The 21,174-nt window shown below is 33.0% G+C and overlaps 1 protein-coding gene across 1 annotated transcript in view; it reads right to left on the bottom strand.

Moving 5' to 3' along the window:
• The window catches only part of Dync1i2 (dynein cytoplasmic 1 intermediate chain 2), a 55,299-nt gene extending 34,738 nt beyond the window's left edge, over nucleotides 1–20,561 (bottom strand). The window contains exons 1-4 of the mRNA XM_026389514.2: nucleotides 20,180–20,561; nucleotides 18,251–18,367; nucleotides 15,106–15,223; nucleotides 2,944–3,034 (exon numbers count right to left, since the gene is read on the bottom strand). Of these exons, the coding sequence (XP_026245299.1) occupies nucleotides 2,944–3,034; nucleotides 15,106–15,223; nucleotides 18,251–18,358 (317 nt within the window). The 5' untranslated portion in view covers nucleotides 18,359–18,367; nucleotides 20,180–20,561. The remainder of the gene's footprint in view (nucleotides 1–2,943; nucleotides 3,035–15,105; nucleotides 15,224–18,250; nucleotides 18,368–20,179) is intronic.
• Between the last annotated feature and the right edge of the window lie 613 nt (nucleotides 20,562–21,174).

Below are 21,174 nucleotides of genomic sequence, written 5' to 3'. Positions count from 1 at the left end.
GTCCAACTACAATTAAAAAATATTTAAAAATAAATAAAATTTTAAATAAATAAATAAAATAAAATAAAATAAAACTTTACCTCAAAATATAGCCATACTAAAAATACATTGTACATCATACATGATTATACTTATCAAAGGCATCTTCAGATATATAAAGTTCAATTCCAAAATAATCCAAAAGGCTTAGAAATAAACTGATCAAAAATAGAAAAAGAAACAAGCATGAATTACCCAACTGAATAACTGTCATCTAAATTTTAAAGCTAACAGAAGTGACTAAGAAAGTGAATAAGAAACTTAATGAAATGCAACTTAGTAATCTGCAAAGTTAGAGAAATCTCTCTTCTCACAGCCTTTATACTTTTTCATAAATTACTGCCAGTCCCAATAGAAATTCATTTAGAAAAGGTGGTTCAAACATGTTTAGATATGATTTGCAATGTCTAATCTATCTTTTCCTACTGTTGAGTTTACTAATCTTAGACCATCTTGGCCAACTAATGGAGTATACATATACATACATCTTTTACATCTTCATGCATTTTCCTGTGATATTTCCTTACTGTCTTTATTCTTCCATTATCATCATTCCTGCTCAATATGAGTTTACTCTGTTTTTCTTTTTTTTTTAATTTTGAGATCTGAGTATTCTCTTTAAATGCCACATATTTAGAAATGCATTATTTCACTGCCAAAATCACCATCTACAACATTAATTATATCTCCATTATGGAATCTCAAGATGCTTCAGTGGAATTCAGTTTTCTATTGTTATATGTGTATAAAATAATATACTGGGTCCTCTTGAAAATTAATGTTTCAAAGTTGAGTCAGTGCTCTCAAATGAGACACTGTTAAGATACAAGATATAAGATCACCTTATTTTTTAAAAAATATTTTTTTCCTTTTCTGTTAGAAACAAATAATACAACTAAATTTGTACTTTCTCTAATAAGAACAAATACCTCTGAAGATACTAAACTACCTGTTTTCATTTTTATAATTAATCATAAAAAATCCATATTTTATACTAAACATAAGTTAATATACTACTTATCCTTAGAGCTTTTAAATAAAGTGAAGAGTATCTTTAAATTAATGATATAATCATCATGAGAATGTATATTTTATAAGAGCAGAGTCCTGAACATTTTAGTTTTAGTGGTAAACTATAGTACTTAATGCAATATTGATGAATGTCTGTTCTATATACAAATGCTTTTTCTGCCAGTACTTACTCTCTGAACCAATTTAAAATATTTCAAAGGGTCTCTATTAATCTCTAAGTTGTCCGTGAAACTCGGAAGGACACATTTTAATTCACATCTATTTCAAACCAAAGTAGATTTTACACAGTACTTTTGAAGGTAAATTTTGCTAACAATGTGAAAATAATCTTTTTACTCCAATCCAAAATCAGGAAAAATGGGTTCATACTGTAATATAATATCTATATAAAAATAAGGTTTATTATCAAATAAATTTAATATAGTAAACTTTAATTGTGGGAAATATTTTTACTATGGTAATGTTTGTATTAGAAGGGAAAAAAAGCCCTTCACTTGAAAATATCTGTTGCTTTTTAGTTATTTAAAGGAATTATATTGACATGTTTATTTTTATGGTGGGATTGAGCTATGACATGCAAATTAAGTGCTCTACTAATGAGCTACATCCCTAACCCCTAAAAACTGAAATATTTGTATAAAAAATGCAGAAGAAGGAAAAAATTTAGCCTAAAAAATGAATTTGAACTAAACAAATTATTTTTATAATATTTTATAAGATAATAATATTATTTGTAAAAAGAAAGTTTTGATTTTTTCTTAAAAGAGTTACAGCATTTACCTCCAAAAGCAATAATGCTAGATTTGCAATTTTTGGAAAGCACATTTTAAATTCAAAGTGGTAAGCTAAAGTGCCTTTTAATTGTTAATAACCTGATTAGTCAAGAACTAATTTAAGTATTGACTTTATGGATCATCCAGTCCCCTTGCTTCTTTTTTCTTGCTCTTTCTTTTCACTCATTATTGAATACTTGTATCTTCAATCATAGGGTCCCAGGCACAAAAAAGGTAAAATATCTAATACCTGAATTTTTATTAAAAAGGTATGGTAAGCAATTATTCTAGGGAGGATAATTGACTTCCTGGCTAAAGTGAAGATTCTGAATCAGCTGTGGATTTGACTAGCTATGTTTACTCTCATTTCAATTATAATACAGAAGTCAAAAATATGATAAAGATTTGCTATTACTGTGTGTGTGTGTGCGCGCGCGCGCGCGTGTGTGTGTGTGTGTGTGTGTGTGTGTATGTGTGTGAGAGAGAGAGAGAGAGAGAGAGAAAGAAAGAGAGAGAGGGGATTAATAATTTTCTCAACATGATCTTTGGATATAATCGTATATCCAAAAAAAGCTATAATCGTACTGAAGTTTTGAAAAACAAGTCCTAACATGTTTGCGGGATCTTAAAACAAACATGAAATAGAATTTTACTGTAAGTTCTCTCAATAATTCCTTGGTTTTTATTCCTTATTCTTCATATTTTATGCATTTTCTATCTTACTTAGCAGAGTAAGTTATTTAATAAAACAGAATTGTACTGCTTAACTAATTTAGGTTTTTCATTACTGAATGGGGAATTAAGCATAACAAAGGTTTTACACTATTTATAACCAAAACATTCACATAATAACAGATATGATGTTTAAACAAAAAAAAATTGAATTAACAACTTATAAAATTAACTATTGAGTATAAAAGTATGACAGCTAAAATATTTTAAAAATTTCCCCCAATTTACAACAGAATTTTTATATTGCTGAGATTTTAACATGTTAAAATTAACTCAATTCAACTATTTAGGATCCCTCTAAAGAAATGACAGTACTTGGACACGGAATGCGTTCTATCATTAAAATATTAAAAGAAAATTACTGTACCTAGATCCCACGGCGCCATCTCCAGAGTCTTGGCTTCCAGCTTCACTTGGCGTACTCACAGACTTGGAAGATGGAGACATAGGAGGAGGGACTAAATAGTGAAACAGACAGGTATCCGCTGTTACTACACGGAGAGGTTGCTCAGCTTATGACGTTTCAAAAATAATTTAACATGAAGTAATTAACAAAAAAGGAAAAAATAATGGCAAACCAAAAAACAAAAATATATGAATGAAAATGAACAGTAGAAAGAAAGGGGAAAAGACACCGTTAACAATGCATGCTGAAGATTCATGCAATTTCTTTGGCAAAATGCATTTGGACTTCATATTCTGAAAATTTTTAAAAGGCAAGATTATGAAAGGATGCATCTTCATCTCATTCATCACCAAATGTGGCTACTAATTTTCAAAGGAGAGCATTCCTTCTCCCCTAACTTCTTATTTTCAAGACCACCAGATTTTAAATATTAGTTACAATTGCTATCAGAATTAAAACCCAGAAATTGCTTCATTAAGTTATTTAATCTCTGGTTTACCAAAATTTTGAAATACTAGCTTTTGTTTAACGATTTTTCTTTCAAAAACTAATATTTCAAATTATTTCGTTTTCCCTCAAACAAAAAAAGTGGAGGTGGGGGGGTGGGGATGGGGAAATTTAGAGAAATGACTATAACTAAAGGAATGGCTCCTTTAAAATATCCATTAGTTTCCAGCAATTTGGGTGAAAAATGCAAACAGGCCATAATACAGCATGCCTTCTATACATGATGCATAACATAAAGTGATGCATGCAAACAAGGCAAGACTTATGGTAACTTCCTTACCCCAGTATTCAGAAAAAACTGAAGTGTACAGACAAAGATACAGACACCCAAAATATTCTTAATCCCTTCTTATAGAAAATACATTTTTCATAGTATATAAAATAAATAGCAAACACTTCCCCCTAAATTGTCATCTTTTAATATTACACAATAGCAGTTGAACGTGCACTTTTCATGCCAGGACATTTCGAAAACTTTGTGATTACCGTTGCAGGGAGTATAGGAGGATCATCACTGCCATCTTCTGGTTAAATTTTACCATAAATGTCCCCAATCCCAAGTATCTTTTTAAAATAATTTTTCAATGTACAATATTAAGTGACTAAAATACATCTGATATTGAGCTAAAAGCCTCCCAAGGACACACAATTAGCATTGCTGCCTGTTGGTCTACTGGAGAAAAGGTTACGTTCCTAGTTACACAGGAACTTAAGAATTATATATTTAACTAAATGCCTATGTTTTTAGAAGTCATATTCACTGAGCCCTTAAAATTATTTAAGGGTTCAAATATTTACAAGTGCTGCAGTTTAACAACAAAAGGTTTGGTCATCTAACAAAACTTACAAAAATAGTAATGATGAACTGCATTTTAAACACAGATACAAAACTGATCATCCTTCATTTTCTCAATAGCAAATTCTATTAGTAACAAATAAGATTAGAAGATTTTTTTAAAAGTTACAATTAGAATGTTTGTTTCCTGAGATGCAAAGGTTAATTCTTGTTTAAATTACAAAGGACAATAAAAACATACCCAGTATTTCTGATGTTGTGATTAAATCTTTCAGAAACAATTATGTCAACCACAGACAGCTTAGTGTAATTCATGTGTTGATGGCACTGTGCTAGGTGCTGTATGTATAATTCAAAATAGCTAAAAATGACTTACAGCTAAAGTAAAAGATGTGTTATTAACTTAGGTCACATTCCCTCATCTTTTTGTTCATGTTCTCTTAGTCTAAGTCCCAGATAATACAATAATAAAGAATATTATTTTAGAGTTGTTTGCCTACTGTAAACACAAATAAATGTTTATTAAATCATAGTGAGTCCACCATGCTTTCACATTAAAGAATTTCAAAGAAAAGTTCTGTATCTTTAAATTACACAGTTCATACTTGAGAAAATATTTTTTTTCAAAGGCGAAACAGTAATTATACAGAGATTAATAAATATATTTACTCAAAGTCAGTTTTGAAACAAAAGTTTCAGAAAAAAAGAGTACATCAAGAGAGTGCTGCTAACTTATCACAGTTTCTTACCAAAATAATGCAAAATAAGGGCTGGGGTTGTGTCTTATCGGTAGAACGCTCGCGTGCGAGGCCCTGGGTTTTATCCTCAGCACAACATAAAAATAAATAAATAAAACAAAGGTACTGTGTCCAACCACAACTAAAAAAGTATTAAAAAAAAAAAAAAGAAACTCCATCTCAGAACTATATTTTTTGTGCTGAAAGATAATTTAAAGCCAACCAATTCAGAGAACTCATAAAAGACTCTTAGGTATTATCTAGCTCACCAACTTCATCTTGTAATAGTAAATAATGTAGAAATAATGTATAACACAGAAGGGACTATAGAAAAATCAAATTACTATCATTGTAAAACAAAAACTGTTAATAGGGGGGAAAAAAAGGAACAGTAATGTTATTTGGTGACTACCACCTTTGAATCCAATTAGTCCTGAAAAAAATTCATATAGAGTAATCACACAGTAAGGTAATGCCACTATATTCTCAGACTTCAACAAATTCCTGAGAGGGGGTTTATATATGCTGCAGTGAGAACAATGGGTTTGGTAATCTAACAAAATATACAAAAATGTAGTATGAAATATTGAAATGGCATGTATTCAAGGAAGTATAAACAAAAAAGAAAAGTGAGCTTTTGTCAAGTGTTTGAAATATGATTTGCTTAGCAAGAACGGTGATTCATATTACCTTACTCCATAGTTCTGTGCATAAAGTAGCCTAAAACAGGCTTTAAATGGTACAAAATAAAGAAATTAACATAAACATGTGAGTATGATAATGAATGTAAGCCTTTTAGGAGTTTAGAGCAAAAAGATGCCACTATTCCCTTGAGAGGAGAAATATGAAGTAAAATGGGAAAAAAACTACACCAGGGAATTCACTGACCATGTAAGTAATATTGAAAGAATGTGACTCTAATTCTCTAGAACAAAAAGCTGACCAAGGTCTTTCATGACAGTTAAGACCTTGGCCTCCCAAGGACACACAATTAGCATTTTGCCTTTTGGCCTGTGAAGAAACAACCAGAATATTTTTAAAACAGGAAGACACTAAGAAATGCACCTAGATTTAGAATTAGCATTAAGTCTGAGTCAACTACTCAGAATTATGCAGAAGTCTCAAGGATGAAGGATGATGATAGCTCAATTATTTTTCAAGCAGAAGAAAGAAGGGGCTTCTGCCAGGAAGAAGGACCTAGAAAAGGTAGAAAGCCAAAGAAAGTGAATGTATAGAGTGGGAGCATTGGTAGAAGACATTGAAACAGGAGGAGTGAGCTTTAGGAAGAACCCAAAGTTATAAAGTTTCTTCAGCTTATCAATGGTACTCAGGGCTCAAACACAGTCCACATTATAATTATGCCCCCTTGTGGATACAAGTGCTTATAGCCTAGAATATGAACATTTAAACTAACTTTATTCATATATTACTTTTTGTCCTTCTGCAAGATGTTGCCCTTAAATATTAATTTCTCCCTTTCATATGCCCCTCCTCCTAAAAATGAAGATGAAATAGTATCTTCATTGTAATTCAGAGCATTAAATTTTTTAAAAATAAAAATTTTATTGTATTAAAATACCATAAGTTGGCTGGGGTTGTGGGTCAGTGGTAGAGCACTTGCCTAGCACATGTGAAGCACTGGGTTCAATCCTCAGCGCCACATAAAAATAATAAAGTTACTGAGTCCATTTACAACTAAAATATTTTTTAAAAATACCATAAGTAACCAATATTCCTTTTCACGTAACAATTTGTAAAAATGAAGCTACGCTTGAAAAAAATGACCTGGCAGTGTGGAAAGTATTCTAAAATTCTAATTAACAATATTTAAAAGTTTCAAGGAAAGGAAAGGGGGAAAAAAATGAAGCCATGCTTTTTTGACATAGCAAACTTACTTTGTTTCTTTCTTATAAAAGAAAATTCAGATACTAAATTATAGCAATAAATGTATTCTACTCTCTTGATACAGTCTAAGGATACAGAGTAACTGACAATATCTGTTTTCGTTACTTTACAAAAATGGTTAAATAGTAGTTATAAACACAAACAGATAAGTTATTTTTTTAAACATCATTCATATAAAAGAACTCCATATTTGATACAAAATATCTTAAAAGCTGTACCTAAAATTAGCTTCTAGAGAATGAATACTTAAATTTTGTGAAAGAAAGTTAAACCTCACATTTTACAAAATATTTAAGTTTCAATTTCCATCATGTATTTTCCTAAAATTTAACAAGACTTGATTGTTGTTATTGTCTTAAAGAAGGATGGCTTTTATCTGGCCTTACCAGGTGGAAAGACAAGTGACCTAATAACAATCTAACAAATATTTAAGTGTCTAGCCAGTACTGGCACCAGGAAAAAAAATGAAAGATTCTGCTCTCAATAATCAGTCAAATGATTAAATATATCAGAATCTAGCAGCAAATAAAAGTTGTGAGGTTTTATTACTAATACCTTTTTTTAAAAAAATATTCTTTTTAATTAAAAAAAATCAATTTTAGAAAAACAATGTTTTTAATAAACCCTCTTGAGTATTCTATCAGTGCTTTTCTATTTCTGTAATTTGAAACATTTAATAAGTACTCAAGGAGTATTTCTACAATGAAAAGAGAACCAAGTATTTATTTATCCTGGGTTATGACAAAAAATATGTATTTAAAATTTTTTATTTTTAGAGAGAGAGAGAGAGAGAGAGAGAGAGAGAGAGAGAGAGAGAAGAGAGAGAGAGAGAGAAAACATCTCTATTTTATTTATATGTGGTGCTGAGGATCGAACCCAGCGCCCCGAGCATGCCAGGCGAGTGCGTTACCACTTGAGCCACATCCCCAGCCCAAAATATGTATTTTTTAAACTGTGCATTATTGGAGAAAAAAAAAAGCTTGATAACCACAGTCTAGCCTTTATCTATATAAATATACATTGGACATTAGCATTGGAGGTTTAGGCATATGTTTTAAGGATTACGAAATGCATTTAGCTTAAATTTTCTGAAGACAGTAAAATTTTCATAAGGCCTTTAGCCCTTAATAGATTCCAATATGATGGTAAATGTGCTTAATAAGAGGTGGAAAATAGTTTAGAAGTCAGCAACTCAAAGGAAAAGATGTCTAGAGATCTGACTAGGAACCCTAAATGCTAAAATCCTAAATGCAGTGTTAACATTATCTAAGAAGGAACAGCAGGCCCTATGTCCATTTACCTAGCTATTTGAAAAGACTCTTAATTCAATGTTAATCAGCTTATACTACTTTGGTAAAATATAATCTTTACATTATTTAAAATTTCAAATAACTATCATGAGCTAAAAGAAAGCAATAATCTTTCACTACTTTTTCAACAGTATTTTCAAAGCATACTATTTACTGCTCCCTTTAACTGTTCTATCCTCATCAGAACTGAATCTCTTTAATTACTGACAACTGAAACCTATCAAATAGTATAATAGATGAGCTGATATTTAATCAAGAAGTTACTACTCTCTCATATCTTAAAAAAAAAAAAAAAAACTTCTGCTCCAAATACTGTAATCTGTAAAAAAATGTAATCTGTAAAAAATTGTATTAATAATCTACTTATAAAATGACAGGAGAGGGCTGGGGTTATAGCTCAGCGGTAGAGCGCTTGCCTAGCACATGGGAGGCCCTGGGTTCGATCCTCAGCACCACATAAAAATAAATAAAGGTATTGTGTCTAACTACAACTAAAAAAAAAAGTATTTTTAAAAAAATGACGGGAGATAAAACTGTATTTCCCTATTCTCCAAATATAGAAAAAGTTTAAAACTTTAAAATCTTTCAGTAGAAATACTTTTTGTGAATCTCACATAAACCACATTTTTAAAAAAACTAATTTATTACAATGCTTCTTCCTGGGTTAATTTAGCAACAATAATCAACTAATTATTTGAGACTTGGCAATATTTTTCTTCTTTCATTCTCCCTTCTTCTCTCATACATTCAAAAACCAAAAAACTTGGCATAAAGAAAAATATCAAGGGAATGAGTTCTAAGTGCATCCTTTTCAAGTTTAGTTTAAACACACACATGCTACATGTATAAAAATACAGTATTAATACAGTAATATTTACCTCAGCTAAAACCACTTTTTTTAAAGGTCTGCTTGATTAAGACAAAATCATTGTTATTGGCTAAAAATGGTCCATTAAAGAATATTTTAAAAATTATATTTGATAATAATATTAAATCATCCAATAATTAAATATTCATTAAATAATTAAATAATTTTTCTTAGAGTTAACTCTCAAAAATCAGTTCCTGAGAGAGGCTATAAAACTGATAACTGAAGACTGGTTAGTTATAATAAAACAAGCCAGCCTTTAATCTCTGCAATAACTTGGTTTCATAACCCATCAAGGGCATTTTGCTTAAAACTCTTTAATATGAAAATTCACTTCATCACAGCTAAGGCCCTATACAACCTGACCTCTGCCTCCACTTCTGCTCTTCTCTCTTCTCTAGGTAATAGTAGAACCATACCAGCTTAAATAAACCAGGGTCTACTACTTGGGAACTCTGTGCTCACTACTTCCTCTATATGGAATGATCCTCTTCTCAACCTTAGCATGGCTGGATCCTACCTCTCACTTTATAAGTCTATTTCTTATATAGCTCTTCCTGAACACTTTGTCTATTGTCACCTCTCATAGTCTCATGCTATCATATCATCATAATAATATATCTCCCCTACAGGAACATCATAAGTTCCAAAAGAGCAAGATTTAACTGTATTGTTCTTTAAAGTAGAACTAAATAAATATTATAGGACTGAGTTTCAGAAAGCAATGTTTCAAATTGTTTTCAATGAGTCAAAAGAAAGTCAAATATATTGAGATATTTCAAGTCACCTGAATTTATATTATATATTTATCCCATATTAGTTATATAATCAGATAATGGTCATGTAAAATGATTCTATCCCAGCCCAAGGGGCGGGGGAAGAGGGGAAAGAGAGAGAGGAAGAGAGTGGGGAAAGAGAGAGAGGGGGGGGGGGGGAGAATGAATGGATGTGTGTGTATACTCTTAGGACTGATTTTATGGGGGAGAGAGTACTAGAGATTGAACCCTGTACTGCACCACATCCTCAGCCCTTTTTTATTTTTAGACAAGTTTTTTCTAAGCTGCTGAGGCTGGCCTCAAACTTCATTTCCTCCTGCCTTAGCCTATAATGGGATTACAGGTACCACCATATCCACCTAAAAAACTTTATGATTGATAAAATGAAATCTGATCACATCCCTTTCCTAGCTGGAAAATTTCTGTGTGACCTCCCAACAGTTCCTTCCAAGTCAACTTCACCCTTCACTTCCCTTATTTCCCTTACTCTGCCAGCCAGGCAAAGTGAATAAATTGGTATTTCTCAGTACACTTTAATCTTTTCAATTTTCATGTTTTTCCTCACATTTCTTCTGCCTGAAAGGTTCTCCTTTACCATTAGTATATGTTGAAATCCTATAGATACGGGCACCAAAAAAATCATACTTCACAAATAACATTCACTTATCAATCCAAAGACATACATTTTTAGGATATTCTATGAGATTTCAACATTTTTAAAAAAGCTTAGGGCTGTGGTTGCGGCTCAGAGGTAGAGCACTCGCCTAGCATGTGTAAGGCACTGGGTTCAATCCTCAGCATCACATAAAAATAAAATGAAGATGCTGTGTCTACCTAAAACTAAAGTAAATAAATAAATATTTTTTTAAAAATAAATAAGCTTAACTATTTTTACAGTTTCTTCCTGGGTTTGAATAGCATATTTACTATCAGGATAAGAAATGTGAGTTTTACCGTAAGGATTAAAAAAAACACAGAACAAAAAAAAAATTATGCAAAAAGCCAATTATACTTAAGGTTCATCTGTCTTTCAGCAAAAAATGGAGATTTAACATGTAACTTAAATACCACTACCTCCAAATTCTATCAAATGTGGTCTATATCAATTTTTAAAATTTTGTTTGTCTTCTGACTGGATTGTAAAAATGTGATCTGAGTTATACCCTCACAGATCACTTAGAATATTTGGTACATGAATAGAAGAGGTTGGGAACAAGAGGTGGTAAGAAAATTTTGGAAGAAAAATGAAAGTGTAGGCTGGGGATATAGCTTAGTTGGTAAGTGCTTGCCTCACATGCACAAGGCCCTGGGTTCAATCCCCAGCACCACAAAAAAAAAAAAAAGAAAAAGAAAAATGAAAGTGCCAGTTATTTGACAAAAGGTAAAAAGACAAACCTTTTGCAAGAAAATATAAAGAGCAGGGGTTGGGGATGTAGCTTAGCAGTAAGTATTTGCCTAGCATGTGGGAGGCTCTGGATTTGAGCACAGGAAAAGAAAAGAAGAAAAGAAGGTTAGCAAACTCTTAAAAGAAAAGAAAAAAATAATTCTAGGTATAATAAGAATAAAAAATTATGAAGATCTGGGTGTGGTGGCACATGCCTGTAATCCCAGAAGCTCGAGAGGCTGAGACAGGAAAATTTTGAGTTCAAAGCAAGCCTCAGTAACAGGGAAGTGCTAAGCAACTCAATGAAACCCTGTCTCTAAATAAATACAAAACAGGGCTAGGGATGTGGCTCAGTGGCCGAGTGCTCCTGAGTTCAATATTCGGTACCTGTTCAAAATTATGAAGAAATCATGCATACCTGTATGTCAATAAAACTGAATACTGAATTATTTCCTATGAGAAATGAATGTCAAAACTGATAAAAGAACACAAATAATCTTATGGGAAATTCCTAACAAATATTCAGTAAATAATTTCAAAATTATACCACAGTTCCAGAGAAAAGAAGAAAGAAAAACTATATAACTCATTTAATGATCCAGGCAAAATACATTAAAGGGAAAAAAATTAAAGAAGACTGCTTCTCTTGAATATTGATGAAGAATTCCTAAATAGTATCAAACAAAAATGCAACATACACAAGAAATATATCTCATAACAATGTTGGTTTTTTTCCAGACTATAATGCTTTTACATTAAGAAAAAACTATCAATGTTAACCACACTAATACACTAAAAGGAAAAAAAAATGTGATCATCTCAAAATATGAAGAAACCTATGAATTTGTTGTAAATATTTTGGTGGTTTTAAGAATGCCCACAAATTCTTTCAAGAATGTGGGCTGGACTTAGTGATTCTCTTCCAATGTAAAGATGAAGTGGTGCTTTGTGACTTATAAGGGCAAGTAATGAAAGAATAGTATAATTAAACTGAAACAACTTGCCTATTTTTCTATTGGCAGTGTTCTTAGGGTAACCAAACAGGTCTAGTTGTTGAGGAAAATCTTCTTCCCTTTCCAGAAGAACTTAAGTTAGTATGTGCAGAGGGAATGGTAGAATTACAAAACAATTTTGCAACTCTTAAATAACTTAGATAAGATCAAGTATTTATAGTGCAAGATTAAAAAAAACTAATGGTAAAATTAATATCCACATTGTGACAAAGAATCACCTCCAGATATTACCTATTAGTCAAAAGGAGTAACCATGATGGAAAGACCTGGTTATCACAATCCTATGAATATTCAATTTTAGTGTCATTAATAGTTCAATAATTGACAAATATGCTGGTGTGATATCCTTAAAATATACAAGGACTCTACAAATCATAAGATGAAGAACCTCAAAGCTGGGAAAGTAGTTCGGTGGTTGAGCACCTGCCTAGTATGCTTGAGGCCCTGGATACAATTCTCAATACCACATACTCACCAAAAAAAAAAAAAAAGAAGAAGATAAAGAAAACCTAAACAATAAGCTAACCAAAGGATACAAATATGTAATTGCAGAAAGGAAAATCTGAATGACTGATATATGAAGATGGTCAACTTCATTGTAATCAAATAAACAAATATTAAGACATTTTGGTAATATCCCTTTATATCCATCAAGTTGGCAAAAATTAGAAAGCAGATAAACTTCTGTAGCTATTCTTAAGATTGATACACAGAACCTAAATAAGCCTATATACAATAACATGGCAAATCAATTCTTGGCCATATACCCCAAAGAAACTCTTCTAGTCCTCAAGGGAAAAGAATATATTCTTTGCAGTGTGGATTATGGTAGCAAAAAAGAGAGAAGCAATCTAAGTGTATAGTTCTGGGGGAACCGGTTAACAAAAATATGGTACACAATGGAATACTCTATATCAGTCAGAAATTACTAACTAGATATGTATGTAGCAACATGGAATAAATAGAATGAGACATATAGCATAATGCTCGTATGTATATTAAACCTATGTTTTACATGTGGATATGCAAAACCCCTTGAAAAATGTGAATACACAAAGGACAGAAAAAAGGAAGTATGTAAAAGTATGTTAAAAATGCAGAAGTGTGTAATTGATGCACCAATATGAAGAAGGGAACTGGAGATGGGGTAAAACAATGAAAAAAAACATACACACATCCCTAAACAATGATCTTTTAAAAATCAATGTATAGAGGTGAGTCTTGAAAACACAAATAAGTGAATTCAGTAAAACCGAACAGAAAAGGAAAAAAAAAAAAAAAAAACCCAGGCTGGGGTTGTAGCTCAGTGATAGAACACTTGCCTAGCATGCGTAAGGCACTGGGTTTGATTCTTAGCACCACATTAAAAAAATGAATAAATAAAATAAAGATAGTATATTCATTACAACTAAAAATATATTTTTAAAAAAACCTTACAGAAGAAAACAAAAGCCAGTGGGGTATGCTAGATGCTGTAACCTGCCTATAATCCCAGAGACTTGGGAAGCTGGGGCAGGAAGATTGCAAGTTCAAGGCCAGCCTGAGTAACACTGTGAGACCCTGTATCAAATATAAATAAATAAATGCTAATGGCACACAAAGAAAGAGAACATTCAAGGACTATACATCTAACAAATAACAAGCAATGTGGTTCAGTTATTTGGGTGAAAAAAAAAAAAGTGTTCTAATTTATTTACTTTTAAAAATGAAATATATTGAGCTAGGGGTACATGATAGAATGCTTGCATAGCACACTTGAGTCCCTGGTTTTGGACCCCAACACTACCACCTAAAAAACAAAACAAAACAACCAATATGCAAATAAGCTTCTTACAGACATAAAAATCAATATCAATATGCTAAGACATGTCATAACACTGAAAAAAATCAGTCTTCAAATTCTACCAATAAGGAAAAGGAAAATGAGCTTAAAGAAATAATAACAAGGGCTAGGGTTGTAGCTCAGTGGTAGAGTGCTTGTCTAGCATGTGTGAGCACTGAATTCAATCCTTAGCACCACATGAAAAGAAATAAAGGTATTGTGTCCATCTACAACTAAAAATATATTAAAATAAAAAAGAAGTAATAACAAAGCAGACCATGAAAGCAATTGGCTTTTTCCATCCTGAAACTTTTTAGAAACATCAGCTTTAAGGACAGTTGTGTTGCAATCTCACAACAAGCATTCAACAGTTACTCTCTCTGGCATTTGTCCCCTGGACTAGAAGAAACTAACCCTGAAATTTTCAGTCCCCATAGGACCAAGGCCATGTTAAACTAAACTACATACTATATAACAGCACCCAGCACAGGCCTCTTCTAAGTAAGCATTAAATGTTTTAGGATATGTAATCTAGATTGTCCTTAGTATCTCTACTATTTCAGCATCTTGGTTTAGCATAGGTATTAAAATGAATAACCCAGAAAAAGAACAATTCAAATCTGCCAAAATAAGCTACTGATTTTATCTCCCCAATTTACCTAACCTATAGAAAAGAATACAATTACGGTGAAATAGTCATAGTATGGCACACAAAACTTGTTCAACAAAATATATGCTGAAATAAATTACTCATTAATTAAGAAGAGTCAATTGGTAGTTTGGTATATGTTAATAAATATAGTTAATTTTGCAAGTCTTTTGAAATAAAATAACCATGTACTAGCACATCTGAAAAAAGGCAATTCCAAATAAATAAGATTAATGATTGAGATACAAATAAGAAAAATATGCAAAATATATCAAGTTAAATCACTTATCTTGCTATGTCTCAGCTGAACAGACTATATGCTTATCTCTCATAAATGGATATATTCTTATTCTTACCAATGGGGGGTTCTGTAGTTAGCCCCATGCTTTGAAGCAATGCTTCAGCTTCTCTTCTTTTCTTTTCAAGATCTGATTCTTCTTGCACAGGAGCAACAGCTTCCTTTTTCTGATCAGTCTAAAAATGTTAAGTTAAAAATTCAAGTTTGATAAATTGTGGTATAAAGGTGTATTAAGAACTGCAATGCAAAAAAATTATGAATGTAATGCACTCCTCTATTGTGATGTATAAAAGAAATAATAAAAAAAATTTTAAATTCAAGTTTGAATATGGTAGGAAATATTTCTATGTGCAAAAAACGTATTTTTTAAATAAAGTGCTAACACTGTATATTTTTATGAGACAGTCATTCTTGGGAGTTCTAGTAAATACTTTCCAAATAATATGTACTGAATTGAGCCATGTTTATATGAAATCAAGGAATTTTTACAAAACCTTCCCTGATAGATAAGTTCAAAAAGTACAGTCAACTTCGAATATAAAATCGGTGACCATGGACAGGAATCATGGAAATCTCCCCCCAGAGTAGAATAAAAGCTTAGCCATGTCATAACATTGAAAAAAAATTAGATGAAATTGGCATATGTTAATAAATTTTTTAAAAAAATTTTTTTAAAGAGAGAGTGATAGAGGGGGAGAGAGAGAGAGAGAGAGAGAGAGAGAGAGAGAATTTTAATATTTATTTTTTAGTTATTGGCAGACACAACATCGTTGTTTGTATGTGGTGCTGAGGATCGAACCCGGGCCGCATGCACGCCAGACGAGCGCGCTACCGCTTGAGCCACATCCCCAGCCCATATGTTAATAAATTAACTTAAAATTCCTAATTTTAAAAGAAATTGTAAGTGAATAAACAATTTGATTTGTTGAAAAAGTATGACTATTTCAAACTTTTCTGTATAAAATCTTCATCGTTTTTATGCAACTTTACATAGAGAACATTTATTAAAAATTTATTAAGAGAAAGTTTTTATTTTTTAAACTACATGGCTTATTTTATTTCCTTTTTAATTTAAGAGACAGGACCAGTTTGTAAGTTGCCAGACTGGCCTTAAATTTTGGGGCTCAAACAACTCTTCTGCCTCAGCCCGGTGAAGGGCTGGGACTATAGGCAAATGTCACTCTGCCCAGATTTCAGGTTTTATTTTAATAATATAAACACAATGTTGGGTTTAGATAAAATTAAGTATTACTTTTTGCACATAAAAACATTTTTTATGAAAAGTTTTGCCCATTAAATTTCAGTTATTTATGGTTTTAGTAAAATCTAGTTAAATTGAATAAACTTTAACATTCTCAGATCACACAAAATATCATATGTACAATTCAAGCTTTCAAAGTAAAATTTACATAACATATACATACATATATGTCTCAAATGATGTCAACTAGGCAACTACTACTCATACAGTGAGTAAATTTTGTTCATCATAATATTCTATAATATTTTAACTTAAAGTCATCAAATTATTCAATCAAGATAGCAAAATAGACTATGCTAAAACTTTCCTGTTTATAATCTACTAGACTGTTTATTACTATTATCTCTTGTAATGTTTTATATAAACTTTAACTTAGATATCATGTAGTAGAAATCCCTTAGAGGCTGCTTATGGCCCAACTTAGAAAACAAAAGTTGAATTTGTGTTCAGCATTGGAGAGAGTTTAAAGCCACAGACAGTATTTGGAATGGCTCTATCGATATTAATCATGCTTCTACCAGTTAGCACATTTTTTATTTGTTTGTTTGTTTGTTTGTTTGTATTGGGGACTGAATCTGGGGTACTCTACTACTGAGCTATATATATCCCTAGTCCTTCTTAATTTTTAATTCTGAGACACAGTTTCATTAAATTGGTGAGGTTGGCCTTGAACTTTCGATCCTTCTGCTTGAGCCTCCCAAGTTGCTCCCTCCCAAGAGATTTCAAGGCATGCACTATCACACCTGGGTCTATCAGTTAATTTTTAATGATATATCTAATATAAAGCTCCAATCTTCTTATAACAGTGTTTGATAGAAAGGTTCAGCATAAACTAGCAAATTCTTCAATTATAGACCTTTACAGAATCATAGCAATGCCACAACTTTGATATTTTCCAACTGATTTTTTTCCTTAAGCAATTTCTACAAGCCTTGGCTATTACTTAGACTATTACATATAAAAACTAGATACTTGGGGCTGGGGATGTGGCTCAAGCGGTAGCACGCTCACCTGGCATGCATGTGGCCTGGGTTTGATCCTCAGCACCACATACAAACAAAGATGTTGTGTCCGCCAAAAACTAAAAAAATAAATATTAAAAAATTCTCTCTCTCTAAAAAAAAAAAAAACAAAAAACAAACTAGATACTAAAGGCATATTTAGCACAAACTATCTTACACTAGCCATTTAAAACATATCCATGTTTTGAAAGTATATAAATATGTCTAAAGAGTTTCCAAAGGGATAAATGTGTGCTTAAACACAGGAATAAGTAAAATATTTGCAGTTCAAGGACAATGTATATGCATATATGATGAAATAGATGATACCAAAAATTGTAAGACCAAAGTATTTGGTTTACCTTTATGGCACTATCAAACCTACTACTCAGTAAATATATTTCAACAATTAACTCTTTTAAAAGAGACAAGTACAAATTTTATAATCAAGTAAGCTATCTACTATACACACACACATATAAGTTTGTCATTAATATTATAAATTCTGACAAAATTACTGGCATATTAGAGCAGCAAAATATACAGATAAATAAGTTCAAAGTTCAAATTACAATTATGGTATATATGCCCTATGTCTAATACAATGCAGATGCCCCTTACTTTGTGTAACAAATACCTTCCTTAAAGACCACATATATAAGATGAACTTCTATAAATTGAATCTTACAAATGTATCCATCTATATTACTTTTATTCAGTAAAAATAACCCCAAACCTACATTTTATCAGTTTTGCCATTTTCATAAATCTGGCTTTTTTTAAAGTAAGATTACTTTAAAGAAAGATTTACTTGTAGTGCTATATTTGCCATCACAACTCCTAGATTTTTAACTATTTTGAAATTATTAAAGGTAAAAGTACTTGAAATAAAATCCAATTACTTTCACTGAGATTATTTTTCCCCCCTAAGTCAAACATACTTCTTTTTTTTTCCTTTCTTCTTCTTTTCTCTTCTTTTCCTCTCTGATTTGGGCCAATCGCTGTTTCTTACGTTCCAATTCAGCCTTTAATTCACTTTTGTCCGACATGTTTGTGACCTTAAGAAGCATATAATTATTTACAACAATCATTACCTTGGTAAAAGCAGCATACTTTATACTAAGATTTGAGAAAAATTATAAACACATGTATGTAAGAAATACTACCCTGTGCTGAGCACAATAGCTGGCACATAGTAAATGCCTTAATGTTCATGTTCCCAAATTTAACACATTGTCTTGTTTTTTGATGACAATATATTAAGTCACTGGAGATAAAGGTCAAAATTAGCACTTAGAACAGACATTGTGGGATGGCATTAAGAGGTAGAGAGGATCTTAAGCTGTATAACATGGATGAAAACTATAAGTCTTGCTTTTGTTCCTAGAAACAATGGAAGGGAAAACAGGAGATTCCTATAAATTCTAAAAGTAGTACTATTAAAGACAAACAAAACACAAGCTACCAGCATTATCAAATCAAATCTCTCTACATATCATATGGCACTTTTAGAACAATTATCTGTGAACACACCTAAAATGCTCCATATTAGAGTGTAAGGTATTTGAAATCAGAGACTGTGTTTTAGTCATTTTTGATATCTTCACAGCTTCCAGCAAGTGACTTTAACATTAAATCGACACTGGATAAATGAGTAATAGGTAAGATAGAGTTACAAATATCTTCAAAAAATTACATGTGCACTACTTGGCCTTCAGTTTTAGGAAGCATGATTAGAATTTTTCTGAACTGCAAAAAAGTAACCTAGGGGCTGAGCTAAGGTAGAGACCAGGAACTTATTGCCTTCTTTATATTACTGATTTAACATAATGATCAAGCTGTCAATGTCTCTGTATAACTGAAATATTAAATGCTTTAAGATCAAGAAAAGTGGAAGAATAACCTCTGGAAAACTATTTGGGAGGAATCTCTTAAAAAACAGTTATTAATCTGAATAAAGGTTAAGTTGGTTGAGGCGCAATTCCCTCTAGTAATAAATGCATCAAGGAAATTTCAAAAGACCAAAAAGAGAGATGAATTTTCAAGTATATAAAAACGGTGAAAAGTTGACACAGTAGACCCTTAAATACGCATGTAATATTTACCATGATTCATTCAAACAAACTAAAACGAATGGCCCACAAGAGACCTGTGGATCTTCCTCCTTTTCTGGACCGATAAAAAGCTTCATCTTAATAAGCTGGAGAGAAATTCCATACATAACTCTGTATGCCAGGCACGACGCCTAATTTTTTGTTAATTATTTTTGCTCAGCGTCAACGAGATGCCAATACAAATATGCATGTTGAAGCAAGTGCATTTTTGATCAAACACTGAGAGTTTGTCAGGCTGAGCCACAGCGGACCGGCCCTCCCATCCTCAGAGAGCCCAGAGCCTCTGCTCCATGACGGACACGTTTCATTTTCTTAAAACTCTAAGGGAAAAGAGTGTCTCTAGAATTTTGTGCTACAACCCTCTGCGTTCAGCGACTTTCCAACATATACAAGGTGAATAGAAACGCTATGCAAGCAAGCAGCAACGACCTTTATTCGTAAAATGGAGCAAGGCGAAATGGAATTCCCTTCCTCCTGGGCTTACGGCCAAGAGGGCGCGGTCCAGACTAGGGCGTCCGGGGAAGGGCCAGGGGGCGCCAGACAAGCTCAAAGCGCCCCGAGATGCCCCTGGAGGGTCAAAAAGAGAAAAGAGCTGACTCCTCTCCCCAGACCGCTTGAGTCACGGCCCGCGTTCCCCCGGCCTTTCCTCCCAGAAGCCGGGCCGGCGCTGTCAGCAGAAACTGCTAAGCCACCTGGCGAGTTCAGACTTGGGACACAGCAGGCACACGGGCCTTGAGGAAAGAACCATCAACTCACCTGTCAGGTGGCGGGATGGGGAAGAGTCGTCCCTTCTACAACTTCCCGGCAACGTCCCTAGTCTAAGCCCCAACGCCAACTGTGGCCACCACAAGCTCGGGCGGCTTCCCAGTGCACACAAAGAGGGATGGGCGGCGGCTGCTACGGCGAGAGCTAAGGGACAAATGGCTCCGCCAGAACGAGGTCGCTCTCAGAAATAAAGGATGGGGCCCTGCAGTGGGTAATTGTAGCCCCTCCGTGACTTACCCTATGTTAAGCTAAAGCCGAGAGACGAAACAAAGAATCCAACCGGCCCAGGGCCCCGAAGTGTTAGGCTGTCACCAAAAGCTGGGAAGTTACCCTTACTATCCTGAGGCTGAGCACGCAACCACAGCCCTCCCCGATCAAGTTGACACTATCTGGGAGAACTACAAGTCCCAACGACCAGAGAAACCTGCATGCGGCGAGCAATGCATCCCGGGAGTTGTGGTCACTGGTCACCGCAGGGTATGCTGGGATCCGTAGTATGTGTCATAGACTTTTCGTTTTCCCTCTTGGAGGGTTCAAAATCCCAGTGAAATGCTTATAGCCCCTCTCTTTAATGAGCAATATCCGCTGGGCAATGCTCCCAATGCTGTATGTGTTACAATATGAGATCTTTTGTCTAGCATGTGTGAGAACCTGCACCCGGGGGAGGGGGAGAGATTTTTGGCCCAACATTGGCAGAATTTTAGGGTGAAGAACATTTTTAGGATAGATATATAGATATAGATATACAATCCATAGGTAAAAATTCTAGGGCGGGGGGAGGGGGAAGCTTTATCGAGGCTTCGCGTGGCATCTGGGGAAAAATCTAGTATTTTGTTCCCAGGGTCAGTAGGGAACAAAATTTTTGATAAGAAAACATTTTGTACTATTGGAATCTTAACCAAGCAAGAATGGTTTCCACAATCGTTTGATTTTTTAATATATAAATATATAATATATAAATAATTGTTAGATAACTTATATATCAT

This window comes from Urocitellus parryii, chromosome 1 (assembly GCF_045843805.1).
Source record: "Urocitellus parryii isolate mUroPar1 chromosome 1, mUroPar1.hap1, whole genome shotgun sequence".
Lineage (NCBI taxonomy): Eukaryota > Metazoa > Chordata > Mammalia > Rodentia > Sciuridae > Urocitellus > Urocitellus parryii.
This window is presented reverse-complemented; position numbering and strand designations above follow the sequence as displayed.